Below are 18,519 nucleotides of genomic sequence, written 5' to 3' on the forward strand. Positions count from 1 at the left end.
TCTTTCCGTAATTTGGATCTCCCACCTTAAGTCTACTAAAAAAATAATTTAAAAAGTAATTAAATCCAATAGGATTGTTCTGCCCCCAATAAGGATTAATTATATCTTAGTTGGGATCAAGTACAAGGTACTGTTTTATTATTACAGAGAAAAAGGAAATCATTTATAAAAATTAGATTAACTTGCTTATAATGGAGTCTATGGGAGATGGCCTTTCCGTAATTCGGAACTTTCTGGATAATGGGTTTCCGGATAAGGGGTCCGATACCTGTACCACATTACTGAATTTTTAAATAGTTGCACTGTTATACATTGTAATACGTTAGTTGATACATTTTGCTGTAGCAGCCATATCTTCAGGCCCTACTGAGCATGCTATCAGCACTAAACTAAATTCTATATAACAAAGCAACTGTTTGATTCCAGCCAGGGCACTATGTGTAAGGAGTTTGTATGTTCTGCTCATGCTTGTGTGGGTTTTCTCTGGATGCTTCCACTAATAAAATAATACAGGAAGCTTAATTGGCTCCTGCTAAAATTGACCAAATTGTGTGAATGATATAGTTTCCTTAGATTGTAAACTCCACTGGGGCAGAGACTGATGTAAATAATCTCAGTAAAATGGATATGTCAGCACTATAAAAATAAAGAATACAAATAATGTATCAAATTTTAAAAGTTTCGAAGATCAGCATTTTAGGGAAATTGTAAAAAATACAAATTAGAAACCAAGTTTAAAAAAAGTCTTTATTTGTTTTCAAAAGATGAGGTGATGTGTAATCACAAGTTGTTTCTTTATGAATGCTTGTGTATCACAAACATGGCATGTTTTTTTATTGCCATTAAACATTATGTAAACTACCCAAATCAAAATCATTTAAAACTATTTGTAAAATAGATTTATGTAATATACCTTACTGTTTGGTGAGTTTGTGTTTCATTATGAAGTTTCTTTTCTGAGAGAAAAGATAGTACAGGTATGGGACCTGTTATCCAGAATGCTCTGTACCTTTAATACACAAAGGTTTCATGTTTAGAAGCAGGGTTATTACCATGCATAGCATTTGTTATACAGGGTGTGCTGTCATAAAACAGTTGTTTATTCTGTGCTACCCCCTGAGGCAAGGCAGGGCATGGTTAGACAAGATTTTAGGAAAGTCCCAGACATCTCAAATCTAATTCTTTGGTTTGTACTTCCTTCTTAGCTGTGATGATCCCACAATGTCTTTTCCTTGTGCTATTTATAGAACATAGTACAGATAGTCGTTAATGCACTAAGCAGATATGGAATTGAAAATGTGCATTCTCTATTGACGGTAATAAACTATCCGTGTCTTAAACAATGCTGGCAAATTCCTTTGCTTTTTACCCAGCCATGGCGTTCTTGACAGTGGACAATATTTCCTCTAAACCATGCTGCCATACACACATTTTGAGGTCTGTGTGCACAACAAATTGTGACATTAATCTAGTACTTATTTTAACCAACTTTCCTCTCTGCTCAGTTTTTTTTGTTTGTGTTTCTTCAAAAAAATGCACCAGCCTTGGGTACAGTTTTTAGTGAGCACCACAACGATCTGCCTTTTGTTGTATTTTGTAAATTAATCTGTGCCGTGGTCAAATTGCCTCCTAATCTCTTCCCTCTTCTTCTTTGCCTATAGGCTGTTTGTGTGAAGTGGTCTAGCCTTCGGCTGCCCTGGGTAGACATTGACTGGTTTATTGATATTTCCAACAAGATAAGAGAGCTGGATATCTCTTCCAACTGCCTTGCCTCCCTTCCATCTGTGGTTCCATGGGGCCTTCTGAACCTGCAGAAACTGAACATAAGTGACAATCAGCTTTGTGACCTGCCCAGTGTACAGAGCTCTGAGGAAATCATCTGCTCAAAGTGAGTCGCTTCATTCACTTGCCCAAGTGTCATTGGTGGCGGTGTTTGTGTCAAACCTTCTGCCTCTGTGTAGAGACCCATCACTTTTAGCTCAGGAATTCACAAGTTTTGGTTTAAAATAAATTTTGTATAACTTGTATCAAAAGACGATTATTTAATCATATATAAATTGAAAGAAGTGCCTTCAGTCTGCTGTCTTTCAAACATCTTTGGCCATATCCTACCAATACACAGTTCTTTTAGTTGCTGATTTGAGGAAAAATAAAAAATGTCCTCTTTGTCTCAATAAAAAAACCTTAACTGCGTTGTAACTTGAATTTCTCTTAATAATGGAATGCATTTATAGGTTACTTGAGGTTGATGTCTCCAATAATAAGCTGACATCACTTCCTTCTGCATTCCTCCACCTGAGCCGGCTCCAGAGACTGTGTGCATCAAAAAACTATATTGTTGATCTCTTCAAAGAAGATGGTGAGTCTGATGGATAGATGAAATTCTTCCTTGCTTCAATTTTTCTACAAAGTATTGTTGTTTCCTCGTTAATGTTAACAGTGTTTTATTGTAACTTCTAATAGCCTGAGATAGTACTCAATCTAGAATCAATAGAAATAAAAGATAAATAAAATCAAATGAATGCAATGACAATTTAATTTTCTGTAAAGAAAAGTTAAGCAGGTTTTGTAAGTGACCGTTTAAGTTAAGGTACAATGGCCACTTTCTGCCACTTCAAGCATCTACTTGCGATTTACCAATACTGATAATAATTTGAATGCAAGTGTAAATCACACTTATTAATGGATCCTGCAGTTACAATGGAATTCTTGAAAATAATGCGGCATGGCAGGTAAAAATGTAACTATTTGCATCCAAGTTTGATTTTTGAACAGTAAATAAGTCTGATAATGTCCCATTTGCTCTTGTGAGCTGTAAGTACTATTTAAACAGAAAAAAATCACTCAGAAATCACCTTATCCCAAGCTATTTAAAATAAAGTTTTCTTGTTATATAACCTGCATGTTAGGTAATTGTTGCCCTATGTGTTTCCTACCCCATTAGCAGTTAATTCTTATTAGTAGCCTAGCTGTCTTTCGTATTCTCAACCATAGTCTACTTTAGTTCAGGTAGGCTGAAATTTACTTATGGAACAATGTTATCCTAGGTAATTGTAGTTTTTCTTTAAAACAGTAGAACAATCAGACCTGCATAAGATTATGTAACTTACTTGCTTCTGCCATCAGTAAGACATTTTCTATTGCAGGTACCAACTGGATTGGTTTACGGAGGTTACAGGATCTAGACTTGCCTGATAATAGGATCACAGAACTGCCAGCCTCCATCCTGCACTGCTTCAAATCACTCAGGAATCTAAATGTAGCTGGAAACAAGCTGAAGGTGTTACCTGAACCCTGGTCATGTCCACTTGTAAGTTTGGTGATGACTGTGGTTTCATAATTTATAATATGTTACTGGCAATAGTTTTTGTAATTGTTAATTTCTCTATTGTATGAATTAATCATAGGGATTTGCCTTGCCCTCAAAGACAAACATGTATGTTCTGAGGATTTGGTGTATGCTGTTCACAAGCTACTGAATTAAAAAATTAACACCCAAATTTTTAGGGTCCACCAATATTGTGCCAGACTGTGGCTGAAATAGAAAGCTAAAGTCTTGGAAACAATGTGTAGACTAAAAGGCTGCTATAAATGAGTGAAGGTCCACCATTCTTTTTTTTCCAGCATGTCTTCCACAAAGAAGGCACATGGGGCTACCACGGAAGCATAAACAATGGCTTATGCTCTTGTGAGTGCCAGACATGATCCATGTGAGCATTTATCCTTTTTTGTATGTATTGTACTTACAAACAAGCCTGTTACAAGTAAAAAATAAATGCCTTGTGTTTTTGTATCTGTATAAATGCCATATTTAGATCATGGTAGCATGTAAAAAACTGTTGAATTTCTACTGTTCAGTAAAGAGAAACCTCTTAAACAGTGGAAATTTCAATTTCTTCCATTTCATACCTGTTACATGCAAACTGTGAGAAATAGGTCTAGTGGAGCAAATCATAGAGAAAATGTGCCTTTTGTAAAAACAACTACATATATTCTAATGTGAATCTAAAAGCTAGCATCAATCACCTCTTTAATCAGCACTATAATTATTGAATCTAATGTGGTGGTGGCGTTCTTCAGTTACACAGTTAACTGAATTGAGCTGATTCCTATTATGCTTGTTACAGAAATATTGCAAGGCTTCAAAAAATGCCATTGAGGGTCTCCCAGAGAACCTGGCTCTTTTCTGGAGGAATCATTTGGTTGAAGTTGATTTTTCTGAAAATGCCATAAAGGAAGTTCCAAAGTCTCTCTTCCAGTTGGAGGTAATGTTTTATATATTTTTTTTACACAAATGATTATGACTAGGTGAGCCAAATTTGTTTTATTAAGATACTTAGTAGTAAAAGGATAGATCCTTCCTCACCCTGAAACACCATATCACACACCATTCGCGTGCATGTTCTGAAAATAAAAACAAGCACAAAGAAAACTGTAAGCAAAATTACAAACTGTGGGACAGGACCACCAAGTGCAAACTTGTGGTGCGGGGTCCGCAGTGCTGTGGAAGCGAGTGATTTTGCCGGTTTTATGTGGCCCATGGTGACTGTGCCTGACCGTGCAGCACCAATCACCTGACTGCACTGTGACTGTGCAGCACCAATTGCCTGACTGCGCTACTCCAGTCCCAGTGGCGCTCCGAATGGCTGCAGAACGTAAGCGACTGTTTGGAGTGCCACTGGGACTCGAGTGGCGCAGTCAGGCAATTGGTGCTGCACAGTCAGGCACAGTCACCACGGGCCACATTAAACAGGCAGGTGGGCCCACGGGCCTTGTGTTGTGTGACACATGTGCTGTAGAGAATACTGTAGAGTAGATTTACAGGTGAGGGAGGTAAAATACTTCCAAGGGGTGTGGGCTACATTGCTTTAATTTTTTTTTAGTTTTTAGTTTGTTGACTTTCAGTGGGGAAATTGAAATTGCTGCCATTCAGCCACTATTAAAACCGGGGTCCCCAAACAACAGATCAGATTTCATTTAGAGACTTCACGTTTTTAAACCAACATGAAGTTCTCAAACTTCCCTTTCTAGTTTTCTTTACATCTACATTTTTATAGTTGGCAGCCACTCTGTTTCTTTCTCCCCAGTGCAAAGGGAAATGCACATGTAGTGGAAAGTGATTAAATATATGAACTACAATTTTGCTATCACTAGTTCTTTATGCAGGACTATAAAAAGCTGTATTTCAATTGCATTTATTTAGTGAGTGTGCATTTCTATGTTACATTTCAGTGGTACCTGGCATATATACTGGCATTTTTATGGCAACTTTTCAAGGTTATGTGGGGAGATTTGAGCTATCTGTATGACAGTACTGACATAAGCTGCAAATGTTTTGTCTGCATTTACAACACTCTCCCCAGCCTTTCGCTCTTATGTTCATTTACTTGTTCATTTATTGTTGGCTCTGAAATCTAGAAGCTTTACTTTGTTTTGTCCTCCAGGTGAAACCAGTATCACTTTACTGGGAAAAAAAACTGTAGTTCTCATATTCTGCCACAAGATGGCAAAGGTTGTTGGGAATGGGGATCACATCTCTTAGTACATGTGCTAATGCCAAGAAATCTTGCCAGTGTCTGTAACGAAGACATATTACCCTGCAGTTAAGATCAGAGTCTCAGACAGAATGTGATATGCTCAGCATTTAAATGTGTTCTCTCCCCAGTGCTTGCAGTCTCTGAAGCTCTCCGGGAATCAACTGACCACACTGCCTTCTTCTGACACCTGGAACTGCACAAATCTCAAGTGTCTAGATCTGTCCAAGAACCAGCTGGGAAGGTGTGTCTTGGCCTATTACAGGGCACGTATATCGAGGGACAAACAAATAGCATTATGTGATAGAAATAAAAGCTAATCTTTCGGGGGGGGGGGGGGGTAGTTGGGTATCCTTGCACCACTGTTCCTGGCCACCTATTATTTATCAGCCTCTGGCCTTTCACAGTCCTTTCCCAGACACTTTCAACCCCACTTCTACTGTAGCCATTGATGTGTTATCTGCATTACACTAATTATGTGGGTCATCATTAACCTCTTTGCACCTATAACTGCTCTGTGGGCCCCCATAAAACCTGCAGCCTAGTTTAATTGTCATGACTTGCACACAAATGGAAGCATTCTCAGATGACCTTTCTGTGAGTTTAAATTCTGCAATTTTCTTGCCTAGACCCTTTGATCATTTATTTAAAGGGCAAGTTGTCTGTGAAAATGTATTAACCAGCAAATATTACAGTAGCATTCACAAGGTTCCCTCACTGTTTGTTTATTCCAATTTGCACATTCTTTTTTAATTTTCTTATTGCTATGCAAGGAAGAAAACAGAATATGCCTGCAAGAGTACTCACTACTCAGATTACCGTCTCTAACCTGTCCCAAAGTATTTCCCACATGCTCAGGTGGTCATTAATTAAATTCCCTGTGCAGGTGTTTGTTTTTTTTACTGAATTACATTTTTGCATTTTTAGTTCACAGTGCCCCATCATTCCCTTTCTATTTGCAGCTAAATTGCATGTAATGTTGTTGCTTTTAAGTACTATGGTATTTTTCAAGATATTTTTTGATAGCATGATACTTTCATAGAAAAAAAAGGCATTGCTTCACATCTATTTGTAGGAATGAAGCAGAGTGGCTGATAGTAAAGGACTAAAGGAATGATTTATAGTTTAGCAAATGGCTTTTGCCATTTATGTTCCATTATGTTGGGGCCTAAGTACAGAGGGTGCAGAGGTCACAGCTGCTGCCTTCCTGGGGGTCTGAGGGAGCCTCGTTAGCAATTTCATGACAGAAGAAACAAAACACCAGTGCAAGGGGCTTGAACTTCCCCTCATGCCAGGATTTAGGGCGTTGCGTGGATTGATGTGGGGTATATATGTTTGGAATGGCACAAATGTTGCATAGGGGCCAACAAATATCAAGTTACACCCCTGCCTTGCCGTAATGCGTTTGTCTTCCCCAAATGATATTATTTAAGAAGCTGAATTTTAATCACATGGCCTTTATAACTAAACATCACACCTGGGGACACATATACAAGTGGATGCAGTCCAGATATTGTTAAACTACATACCTGGCTTTTCCTGGGATGCTGAGAGATGCAGTTGCCACAAGGTGCCCATCACTGTAATAGTGTTTTTTGTGCAGGAAGTGACAGTGGTGTTTTCTCTTTGTTTTGCAGAAATGAGGAAGGCACTAGGACCAGACGTATGCCATTTTTTTACACTAAGAGCAGAACAAAGACAGGGACAGATCCAGGTATTCAGACTAAACACTATTTATAATATGGTATCTAAAGTCTAAAGCAATTGGACTTTCTAAATTTTCTTGAAAATGTTTCACCCCTCATGTGAGTAGCTTCTTCAGTTCAACTGAGTGGTAGGGAATTCCCTGGTATTTAAACTCTAAGGCTAATGCCAGACGAGGCGTAGGGCGGATATTTTCGGGAAGTGGAAAAACGTTTGCAGAAAATACCGCCCTACGCCTCCTACATGTGCATAAAAACGCGAGACTTTCAAACTCTCGCGTTTTTATGCGTATTTCCGCTACATGTGCCTGCACCCGAGCGTATTGTATTCATTCGGGTGCAGGCACATGTAGGAGGCGTAGGGCAGAATTTTCGGCAAGCGTTTTTCCGCTTGCCGAAAATATCCGCCCTATGCCTCATGTGAGATCAGCCTAAGGGCGTGGTCTTCACCTGTGGTCTTTAATTATGTGGAAAGAAGCAGATCCGCTCTAATCAGTATCCTCCCCTGAAACCCCAATGGCCATATGTAAAAGGAACAAGTCAGTCACAGCCCAAGGCTGCAGACTGTTTCATAATTACCCTATCGAGCCCAAAGCTGCCGCTGCACAGTTTGTGGTTTAGACACTGCACACATCTGTCATGGAGTAATGTGCTTTGTTCAATGAGTCAGATTTATATTTGCATTATTTCTGTGTTTGTGTGGTTTCCAGGTTCAGCAGTGGAATTTCCATTGTTTCTGAAGGAGTCACTGGAAGTTCTCTACCTAAATGACAACCAGTTGGAGTCTGTACCTCCATCAGTCTCTCAACTAAAGGGCCTTACAGAGCTCTACTTGGGAAAGTATGTAAAGTACTTTTGACTTTTAAAAAAAAATGATTCTTACACTATGATTGCTGTGTGGTTATAAAGTTTTATAATATTTTTCTGTTGAACACTAGAGTGGGTATATGTAAGAAATGCTAATTATGTATTTTTTTTTTTATTTTTACTGTCCATATTTTATGTTTGGGTTTAGTATTGTACCGAAGTATTTACCTTGTTTGTCATTATGGATGACGTTTAATTCAAAACATTTTATTATTAAAAAATAATAATTTCCTCATGGACTGTAGACTGTACCATTTTGCCAAACTCTAAACCTGTTTCCTTTTCTGGCTATGGCAGTGACCTGCTTGACATTGAACAAGTTGCGTGATTTAGCTGCAATAAAGGATTTCAGGTTAAAATAATTTCAGCATTTATGCTAGGAACAGTGCAGATTATTATCTTTTTTGAACATTCTACATCAGAGAAAAGCAAACACTGGGCTTTCAAGTAAAGTATTTGTGGCTGTATGCGATATAAATCACTAACAGAAAAAATATGTGCAATATGAAGACCTTTTTCTCAGTTCAAACTATTTTTTATTTGTGCACATTTAAAAGACAAGAAAACCCAGATTGATTTAGGGGTGGCAATGAGTCCACACACTAAGGATTTTCCCCAGGCCGGTGCTCCTAGTAAAAAAAACCAAAAACATCTACCCAGGGAAAAAACTAACAAAGAGTCACACTGCCATTTAAAGTACTCTACTGAGTATAAGTACACTGCTGAGTATAAGTCTGAAGAGGGACGCCTGGGTAAGGTGTAGTGCTGGATTCATTTTTCTCCAAGTCAGAACACCAGGATCCTCAGTATAGTCTTTCAGTGACATTTCTTTTCCAGTTTTATTTTTATTTTTATTTTTTTGAGTCATATTCATTTTACATATGCATTGGGGGAAAAGGGAAAGAGAGGGGGAAACATATGTGACAAATGGATAAGAACAGCATAACTGGGCGATGTAGGATTAGTTGGCATAGTGTAAGTTTTGTTGCTGAGAGGTAATACTGGCTTAAGTGTCTCATTTTAATGCTGAGTGGAATTTTTTGGTTCCTGTTATCTCTGTTTGGGTTTTCTTCCTCTGACCAGGTGGAGAAAGTGGGGTAGTTACTGTAGAATGGGTTTGGATTCTGTTGTTGGTTTATCAGGTGAATTGGACAGGAGTATATAAGGGGCCCACGTATCCATAAATGTCTGTGTTGTGTCCGAGATTTGTGCTATGGATCTCTCAAACTTCTGGTTGCTGCAAAGCCTATCGCATACTTTGCCAATAGTGGGGGTATTGGACGCTTTCAGTGACATTTCAAGTCTAGTCTTTGTTCTGTAGGGTGTAGGGTGGTTCCTGGTGGTTGACAATTTAATGGGGTTGTTATACCAGAGCATGATTTATAAACACTCTTCTTGTGCCTCATGCAAGTGACCATTGTTTAGGTGTTGCTCCATGTTGCCTCACAATCCCTTAGATTTTGTGTCCTATCGAGATTTCTCTTCCACTGAAGCATGTATCTATGTTTAAGAAAATCCATTTCAGGCAGAGCAATTAACATATGTGGTCTGGATTAGTGCCTTCTGAGTCCAATCTTTTAAAGCTAATTGTTTGAAAGTGAACGTTTGTAAAGCTGGGTGTACACTGAAAGATCATCATTCCGAAGGCCTGCACGCCGTCAATGGGATCTGATCTTTTGGAGTCAAGGTTGGAATATTGGGGAAAGATCTGCTTGTTTGGCGACCAGGCCAAAAGATCAGGTCACATTGATGGGGTGCAGGCTGCCAGGGAAGGAGCATATCAACACACCAATGCACTTTTTGTCCCTCGACCTCAGGCTGAATGATCAGATCACATTGACAGGACGCAGGCCATCGGGACGAGGACTGCATCAACATGCCGATGCACTCATTGCCCCGACAGGAATTTTTAAACCTTCCCAATTGGCATACGGCCCATCTGAGAGCCCATACAGGGGCTGATAAGCTGCCGACTCCATTAGCATTAGCCCATGAATGGCCACCTTTACTTTGCTCAGGTATGTTTAAAGGGCTTCAGGTAGTGTTTAGACTGGATTCTTTACTCCACTTTTATATTTTACAAATCATTCTCCAAAGCAATTCCACCAGGACCTGAATTGCTTTGGCATATGCAAAATCATATACCTTTTTAGCAGCCTGTTGTTGATAAAAAAGGTTTGTATGTCTAGGACATCTTTAAAATTGGTACTAGACATGAGCCAGTCCACTTTTATACCAGTTCTGAAGATTTGCCAAAGATAAATTGTGATTTTGGCTGACTTTCTAGTCATGTGGTTTATGCCTGCATTTCTGCTCTAAATACTGCGTAGGAACCACTAATAAATATTCCATAAAATCCTAAAAATATGGAGGCACAGAATTTCTTTAAAACACACTTTCTATGCCAAACAGCTATTCATACTTTTTTTGGGCTATTAATGTAAAGGGTTATAAAACCCACCAAGCACTAGCATGGGCTTTGTATAGTCTGCTTAACTTTAGTGCCATGAGACATGGGTCATTTTTTGCCCTCCATCAAGCACGAACAACAAAACTACTGAAATTGTGGGTCATTACCGGCAATGTAAATTGGCACTGGTAAATTGTTAGATCGTGTAATTGCACAAAAATGTCTCCTAGGGTATTTTTACACAGCTTGAATAATTTCAATAATTGCTGGCAAATACACCACATAAAAACAACCAGTGTGTCACTGCCCTTTGGAAAGTATCATTGCTGCTCAGTTGTGCTGTATCCCTATCCAGTAAAGAGATGCAACAGTAGGTAATAGCAGCAATAGCTAACCTCCTTCCTGTAAACTTAGAGCATCTAATACACTAATGGATTCATTTATTCCACCCTTTTCTAGCAATCCAGGTATACGAGAGCTTCCTGCAGATTTGGGGCAGTTGTCTAGTCTGTGGCAACTGGACCTTGAGGATCTGAACATCACAAACCTGCCCGGGGAGATCAGAAAGGAGGGTAGGTGAACAAAGGGACCTGCTCACTTTCTTAGATACACTGGTTAGAATTGACCAGATTTGGTTATGATTTCACATACATATGTTACATAAAGCAACTTTATTTATACAGCGCCAACATATTCCACAGCACTTAACAGAGATTATACATCAATCACATCATTCCCTTCCCACACACAATGATCAGTTGTATTAGGAGCCTGTTTACCTGACTGTATGTATTTGGAGTGTTTGAGGAAACCCACACAGACAAGGAGGAAAACATACAAAATCTTTGCAGATATTGGATGCAGAATAGGACCTCAGTGCTGCAAGGCAACAGTGCTAACCATTGCTCCACAATGATAAAGCTATCCTTTATAATCTCATCAAAATGAAGGTGCAGAGCTTTGCAGAACAACTGCTTTGGTGGTTATTAGATATTGACATGTCACATCCTACTGTACCTAGGGCCAGTTACTATCCTGGCTTACCTGCGTGCTCAGCTGAGAAGGGCAGAACGATGCCATCTGGTTAAAATGATAATTGTGGGACCCCCTCGGCAGGGCAAATCTACCCTTTTTGAGGTTCTGCAGAGTGGGAAAGTGTCTCAGCAAATGCAAGGGGACAACTCCATAAGAACCACCTGCTGGGAGCTACAGAAGCCTGTGGGGACCACTGCAAAGGTGAGCAGCAGAGTTCAATTGTAGTAACCTACGTTATTGTAAATTCTACTCACAGATAGTGTTACTGCCAGCTTGAATAGCCCTAGGTGGGATTAGTGGCTGAACTGCAAATATTACAAATATTTTTTTTTTTAATTTTTTTATTATAAATATTTTTTAAACAAATGCTTACATTGGGAGACTTGTGGTTTTAGTAAAAATAAATTTGTTTAAAGCTGGCCATACACGTGGCGATCTGACGATGTTTCGTGGTCGCACGAAACATCGTCAGATCCGCCACACACCATTCAGGGCTCAATCGGCAGGTAAGGAGGTAGAAACAATAGGATTTCTACCTCCTTCTGCCGATTCAGCGCTGAAGAGAAATTTTGGTCAGGCGCCTTCTATGGCGCCCGATCAAAATTTTCAAACTGGTCCGATCGGCGAGTCGGCAGATATCAGCAGCTTCCTGCGATATCGGTCGACTGGCCGACATACCATACACGCAGCGAATATCGTACGAAATGAGGTTTCATACGATATTATCGGTGCGTGTATGGCCACCTTAAGAATCTTACCTTATGCTATAACAATTTAACTAGTAGACCACTCTGCAAAATCTAGACTCTTTCATGGGTATGTTCTCCTCAAAAGTCACTTGTGTTGAATGTTGGAATCCTGCTAGCTGACTTTAGGCATGTGCATGTGGGCAACAGCATTTAAAAAAAAAAGGTGTGAAAGAATGCTAAAAAAATTCATATGTAGGAGCATATGCAAAGAACAGCAGTGTTGATGGCACATGTCATTATCCAATTTACATTTGTTGTATTCTTGTACACCTACCCTGATGTGCTTGTGTTGGGTGTGTGTCACACACAGACCATGCCCACTTGAGGTAAATCTATCTTGCAGATCGTAGATTGGCATAAAGAGAATGTGTGAACCAGGTAAATGCTGAAACATAGTAATGCAACGGTTCTGTACTTCATTCTGTCAAATAGGATATCCAAGTTCCTCCTAAAAATCCTGCCAGTACAACATTCCATAGGGTTACTGCCTTCATATCAAAGTACCTTTTGCATAGCCTTATGCCAAGGGCACACTATGGCCATGATCTGCTTTTCTCCGCCTGAGTTTTGTACTTCATTTTGGCAGTAGGGCAAGTTTCTGGATCAACTTTGTAATTGTTGTATTCATTTCAGTCACCTTGTATTTTCTTTCTTGCAAGGAAAGGCATCCATATCTTTCTTGAAGTTATCTTGTACATGTTTCAGTACAACAGCTTCAGGGAAGAAATAACACAATTTTACAAATTTTCTCACTGTAAAAGATATCTCTTTCCTTAATATGAAACCTCTGTTTGTTTAATCTCAATAGTATGTCCTTTTGTTCTCTGCAGATACTTATTGGTTAAGGGCATTTATTGTATGGGCCCCTTATATATTCATACATAGCTATCATATTCCCCTTAACCACTGCTTTTTCAATGTTGAAAAAAATGCAGCCACTCTTTTCTGGGCTTTCCATATTTCTTTAAAGGAATACTGTCATGGGAAAATGTGTTTTTTTCAAAAGGCATCAGTTGATAGGTATTCTCCAGCAGAATCCTGCACACAAACAGATTTCTTTATATTTAACTTTGAAATTTCACATGGGGCTAGCCATATTCTGCATTTCACTGAAAGCAGTTCTAATGTGCAGCGCTGGCATCTTTTTAAATATCAGACTCGGGCACAATGCACTAAGATGGCGCCTACACACCAATATTAAAACTAAGAATAATTAAGAAATTAAGAATAATTTTAAATGGTAGAGTGAATTATTTGCTATGTAAACAGTGTAATTTAGAATTAAAAAGTACCCCATAAAAAATCATGACAATATCCCTTTATTAATGAATTATATGATGGAAACGCAAACTGCACTCCATATTTTAAATAGATCCTACCTTACCTTTATTACCCCTTCAAGTACAGGACAGTATTTTGACGAACATTGCTGCTGCTGCTGTCTGACATTTCCTGCTGCACACATGTTTTTTATCTGCAATTACCCCAAGATCCTTCTCCATTAAGGATTTACCTAACTTAAGGTCCCCATACACGGGCCGATTCTAGCTGCTGATATCGGTCCCTTAGACTGATCGGCCCGTGTATGGGGACTACCGATGGGCCTGCCCAACCAATATCTGGCCTGAAATCGGCCAGATCTCGATTGAGCAGGTTAGAATATCTGGCCTGAAATCGGCCAGATCTCGATCGGGCAAGGTTAGAAAATCTAGTCGAATCAGGGACTGCATCAGCTTGTTGATGCGGTCCCCGGACCGACTTTGCCTGTGCCCGTCATTATAATTTGATCGTTTGGCCCCAGGGCCAAATGATCGAATTAGCCTGGATTCTCCTGATATCGCCCACTCGTAGATGGGGGGTATCGGGAGAAGATCCGGTCACTTGGCGACATCACCAAGCCAGCGGATCTTAAGGTGTATGGGCACCTTTAGTCCCAGTAAGGTTATAGATAGCCTGTACACCACTTAGGAAAAAAGGAACCAATATATATATATAAATTTTTTAATGCACCCACACTTTCAACCTGTGGCAAATATTTTTTTGCAGTTGATTTAGATATTGATGATGTTTCTGTATGTATCTGATTAGCATTAAAGAAATGTCAAATTTATTTTCTACCACAAGATGGATATTATAACAAGGCTTGCAGCTATACATATGGACCCCTTTAATTTATATGTAATGCCTTCTAACATATTTTTAAAGCATTGCCAAATCACCTTACAAGCCTCTCTTCTTAGTAGTTTGGTGTGTGTGTGGGGGGAAACAATAGGAAGATTTAAAAGGAAGGTTGGATTGGCTTTGACTATGTTATGGAATTAGTCAATTAACCACTCTTACTGTGTTTCATTCTATTATTACAAAGGTCTGTACTGAGTAACCTGCCTTCACACAGAGCCCTTCGTGTCTCTCCCTTTTGCTTAAGTAGGTTGATTCTGTGCAGTTCCATGTGTGGGACGTTGGAGGTTCGAATGCAATGTCCGCTGTGAACCAGTGCTTCTTCACTGACAAAGCCTTGTATGTGGTAGTCTGGAACCTTGCTCTTGGCGAGGAGGCTGTTGCCAATCTTCAGTTCTGGCTACTGAACATAGAGGTAAGAGGTAACTATCTGCATGTGTCAAAGAAGATCAATACTGGCAAGGTATCTGTTATGTGTAATTCTTGGGATCTACAGTTTTCCGGATAAGGGGCCTTTTCTTAATTAGGAAAACACTCCTTAATCCTACTGAAAACATTTAAAAAAAAATAGTATTATTTTGCCACCACCGTGGATTAATGTTCCAATATTTATCATCAAGTAATTATAACAGAGAAAAAGGAAACCTGTCAAAGAAAAATTGTTTGCTTAAACATTCCTGTATTTTAGAAGTTTCTGAACAATGAGTTTACAGATAATAAATCCTATACTTGTATTGTATATTTGACTACATAAAAGATTATTAATTTATTTATACCATATTGCCCATGTCTAGGCAACTCATTCGGGCCTATTAAAGTGTTGACACACAGCTGCAATTTTGTAGGCATGATATTTAGGAGGAAAGTGGAATTTCCAATTCTATAATGAGATCAGATCTTGTCTCTGGGTTAGAGTGTTAAAGCTTAAAGGAGAAGGAAAAACAGCCCCCAGTGATTGTAATTGCTTACCCCGCGCTGGTGCTCCAGCCCAGGGTAGCTGTGAGACAGCGATCTTCTTCTGTCCGTCTTCATTCTTCCGCTTCCTGGCGCATGTGCAGTAGGATTAAAATGCTGACTTTTTTGTTAAAGTTCTGCTTTTCACTCTACTGCGCATACACAAGTGACGCAAAGACAGGAGAAGAAGAGGATCAATGTCTTGTTGCTACCCCGGGCTATTGCGGTTTTTTGCTAACAGGAGCACCAGCCAAGGGATAAGGTAAGCAATTACAATCTCTGGGGGGTGCTAAAATGTTAGCTTAATACTGATAATGGTATAGAGCTGTAAAGAAAAGTAAAAAGTTACCATGCAGCCAATCTTACTAATGCCACCTCATCTATTTTATCTGTTACTGGATTTTTTGACGTAGCCAGATTGTTTGATAAAGCTGATATCTGTTTTCCAGGCAAAAGCTCCCAATGCCGTTGTTCTGGTTGTAGGGACGCACCTTGACTTCATAGAAACCAAATTCCGGTTGGAGAGAATTGCCACTCTTCGAGCTTATGTTCTGGCATTGTGTCGCTCCCCATCTGGCTCCAGAGCAACTGGGTTCCCTGATATCACTTTCAAGCACTTACAGTGAGCACATTTTAACTTAAGGGTGTTTAATGTTATGTTACAATTTTTATGTAATTTTCTTTCCTCTGGCTTTCACTATTCAGTGAACTCTCTTGCAAAACATTGGAGGGACTCGATGGTCTGCGCCAGCTGATATTCCATGCTGCCTGCAATATGAGGGATGTAGGCAGTACCATTGGATCCCAAAAACTAGTGGGAAGGCTGGTACGTTTTATGCTCTACAAACAATATTTCAGATTAATTGAGTCAAAAAAATATTATTGGCTCAAAATACTCCATGGGATATCTCTCAAGCATGGCCAGTCTTAACACCAGAATCAGTTCTTTGCAGTGGCCGCAAAATTTATATAATTACCTTTTGGTGATGGGGTCATATCCTCTATCCAAAATCTCTGTCTTTTCTGGTTATGCAAATAGATCCCGAGAAGCTACCTGAACCTTCAGGAGGCTGTGGTAGCTGAGCAGCAGAGACGAGCTCAAGGGGATGAGGTACAATACCTGACTGATGAGCAGATAGAACAGATTATTGAACAGAGCCCTGGAAACGATATACGCGATTATGAAGACATGCAGGCAGGTATGTGACCCAAATTGAATGAGTGAGAATCAGTATGTGCATTGGAACATTTTTAATTAGGGCATTATCTGTGCTAGCTTGTGTATTTATATTGCATTATTTACATTCTACAATGCAGGTTATTAATTATTATTGCTTTTGGGCAAAGGCACGGGATGGCATCCACCTAGTACCTAGCATCTTCATATGTGGGGTATTTCTTTTCCTATATATCAGCTATATATTAGGATAATTTGGGGCAAAGGTTTCTGATATATGTGGTTTTTCCTGCCCTTAGCTACTATACAGCTTTCATTCTTTTAGTGGCTTTAGGCAGAGCTGTTTACGACAGACGCTAAAAAAAAAAAAAAAAAGAATGGGGCCTCACTGTTTTGCTGTGATTCTCACTACCACTAAAGGCAGCCCTGCCTGTGGGAGGGGCAATATCATTAATTTCCTTTTCTTCTCTGTATCCTGCAGCGATCGGTTTCTTGATAGAAACTGGGACTTTGCTTCACTTTCCTGACACTAGCCATGGCCTAAGAAACCTTTACTTCTTGGACCCTGTTTGGTTGTCAGAATGTTTGGAGAGGATTATTAACATTAAGAGCTCCAAGTCTGTGGCCCGGAATGGGGTGATTAAGGCAGAAGATCTCAGAATGCTGCTGGTTGGAACTGGATTCACCAAACAGACTGAAGAGCAATATTTTCAGTTCCTGGCAAAGTTTGAGATTGCTCTTCCTGTTGCCAATAACAGGTGGGAATATACAGAATTTATTCAATTTAACTATAAGTGGATATGCTCCGCTTTCTGTATATAGTATGTCCATACTTTTGCTATAGATACACCTAATATCAAGGAGCATGTTGTACCTGTAGCAGTATAACAGAGACTGAAACTTGAATATGATTTATATTCTAAAACTGTGATACAATTCCTGAAGCTAAGTTAAAAAGGTTTTAAAGAAACAGTAAGGGATTCGTTTATAAACAGCATTTCATTCTGTTTGTTGTATTTGCATTTTTAAATATTTTCCAGATTAATTTGTGTGTTTGAGTTGTGCGTTTCATGCTGCAAATAAATGGTTAAATTGCCCTTTGTCCAATTTATACAAGATCTGTGTGAACATAGTGCTGACTCTGGCTGTTTACATGCCTCTGTTGCCATCAGTACCATTACCTCAGATTCTTACTCTCAGAAGAGCAAGACAGAGCTCTGCAAGCTTATCAGTGAATACGTTAATTACATCCCATGTGTTTGGCATTAAACAGTTAATTGGATGGCTGTACTTAGAAGATATCCCAATGATAAGTTCAATTTATAGCCTGCTGCATCCAGCACAGCATGTCTCATGTTAGAAATGAGGGGAACCATTTATTATTGTTGAAACTATTATGAAATACGTGTGAATTAAGCTTTATTCTTTTTTAAACGTGGCCTATTTGGGAGAGTTACATTGCATTTACCAGTTCTTGGAAAGCGGAGACTCTAGTTAGGTTTTCCTTTTTCCTCACCGAGCAAGTTATAAAGGAGCAGCCTTTAAGTAATGGAACATGGCCCAAACTGTAGGCATGTTGCCAAGTTTTATAATGCCAGCTTTGTCAGGCTTTGCTGGAGCAGCTGTAAATCAGGTCAAGTCTGGGCAGAAAGACACTTCTATTCATTGAGCTTAAAAAAAGTCTTCTAGAACTCTTTTTGGAATTGGATTGTGAGCTTTATGGACAAGAACTTTAATAACCTGGGGCATTAAGGCCCCCCTCAGTGAAAATGTATTTTATTTTTTCTTTAGAAATTCAAGTACACTTAGGGGTACATTTATGAAAAGTGATTAAAGTATCACAGAAAAATCCACCCACTGTCTTTTCTTCCCTGGGATTAGAAGCATATTTATCAAATGGTGAACTCCAACA

General features: G+C 39.2%; 1 protein-coding gene across 3 annotated transcripts in view; it reads left to right on the forward strand.

Moving 5' to 3' along the window:
- The window catches only part of lrrk1 (leucine-rich repeat kinase 1), a 69,032-nt gene that overhangs the window by 34,680 nt on the left and 15,833 nt on the right, over positions 1–18,519 (forward strand). For all 3 annotated transcript variants that reach the window (XM_012959577.3, XM_012959578.3, XM_012959579.3), the window contains 14 exons: positions 1,662–1,888; positions 2,235–2,359; positions 3,147–3,310; positions 4,128–4,265; positions 5,666–5,778; positions 7,172–7,248; positions 7,948–8,077; positions 10,974–11,086; positions 11,536–11,750; positions 14,727–14,891; positions 15,880–16,052; positions 16,136–16,256; positions 16,470–16,629; positions 17,089–17,365. In XM_012959577.3, the coding sequence (XP_012815031.2) occupies positions 1,662–1,888; positions 2,235–2,359; positions 3,147–3,310; positions 4,128–4,265; positions 5,666–5,778; positions 7,172–7,248; positions 7,948–8,077; positions 10,974–11,086; positions 11,536–11,750; positions 14,727–14,891; positions 15,880–16,052; positions 16,136–16,256; positions 16,470–16,629; positions 17,089–17,365 (2,198 nt within the window). The remainder of the gene's footprint in view (positions 1–1,661; positions 1,889–2,234; positions 2,360–3,146; positions 3,311–4,127; positions 4,266–5,665; positions 5,779–7,171; positions 7,249–7,947; positions 8,078–10,973; positions 11,087–11,535; positions 11,751–14,726; positions 14,892–15,879; positions 16,053–16,135; positions 16,257–16,469; positions 16,630–17,088; positions 17,366–18,519) is intronic.

This window comes from Xenopus tropicalis, chromosome 3 (genome assembly GCF_000004195.4).
Source record: "Xenopus tropicalis strain Nigerian chromosome 3, UCB_Xtro_10.0, whole genome shotgun sequence".
Classification (NCBI taxonomy): Eukaryota; Metazoa; Chordata; class Amphibia; order Anura; family Pipidae; genus Xenopus; species Xenopus tropicalis.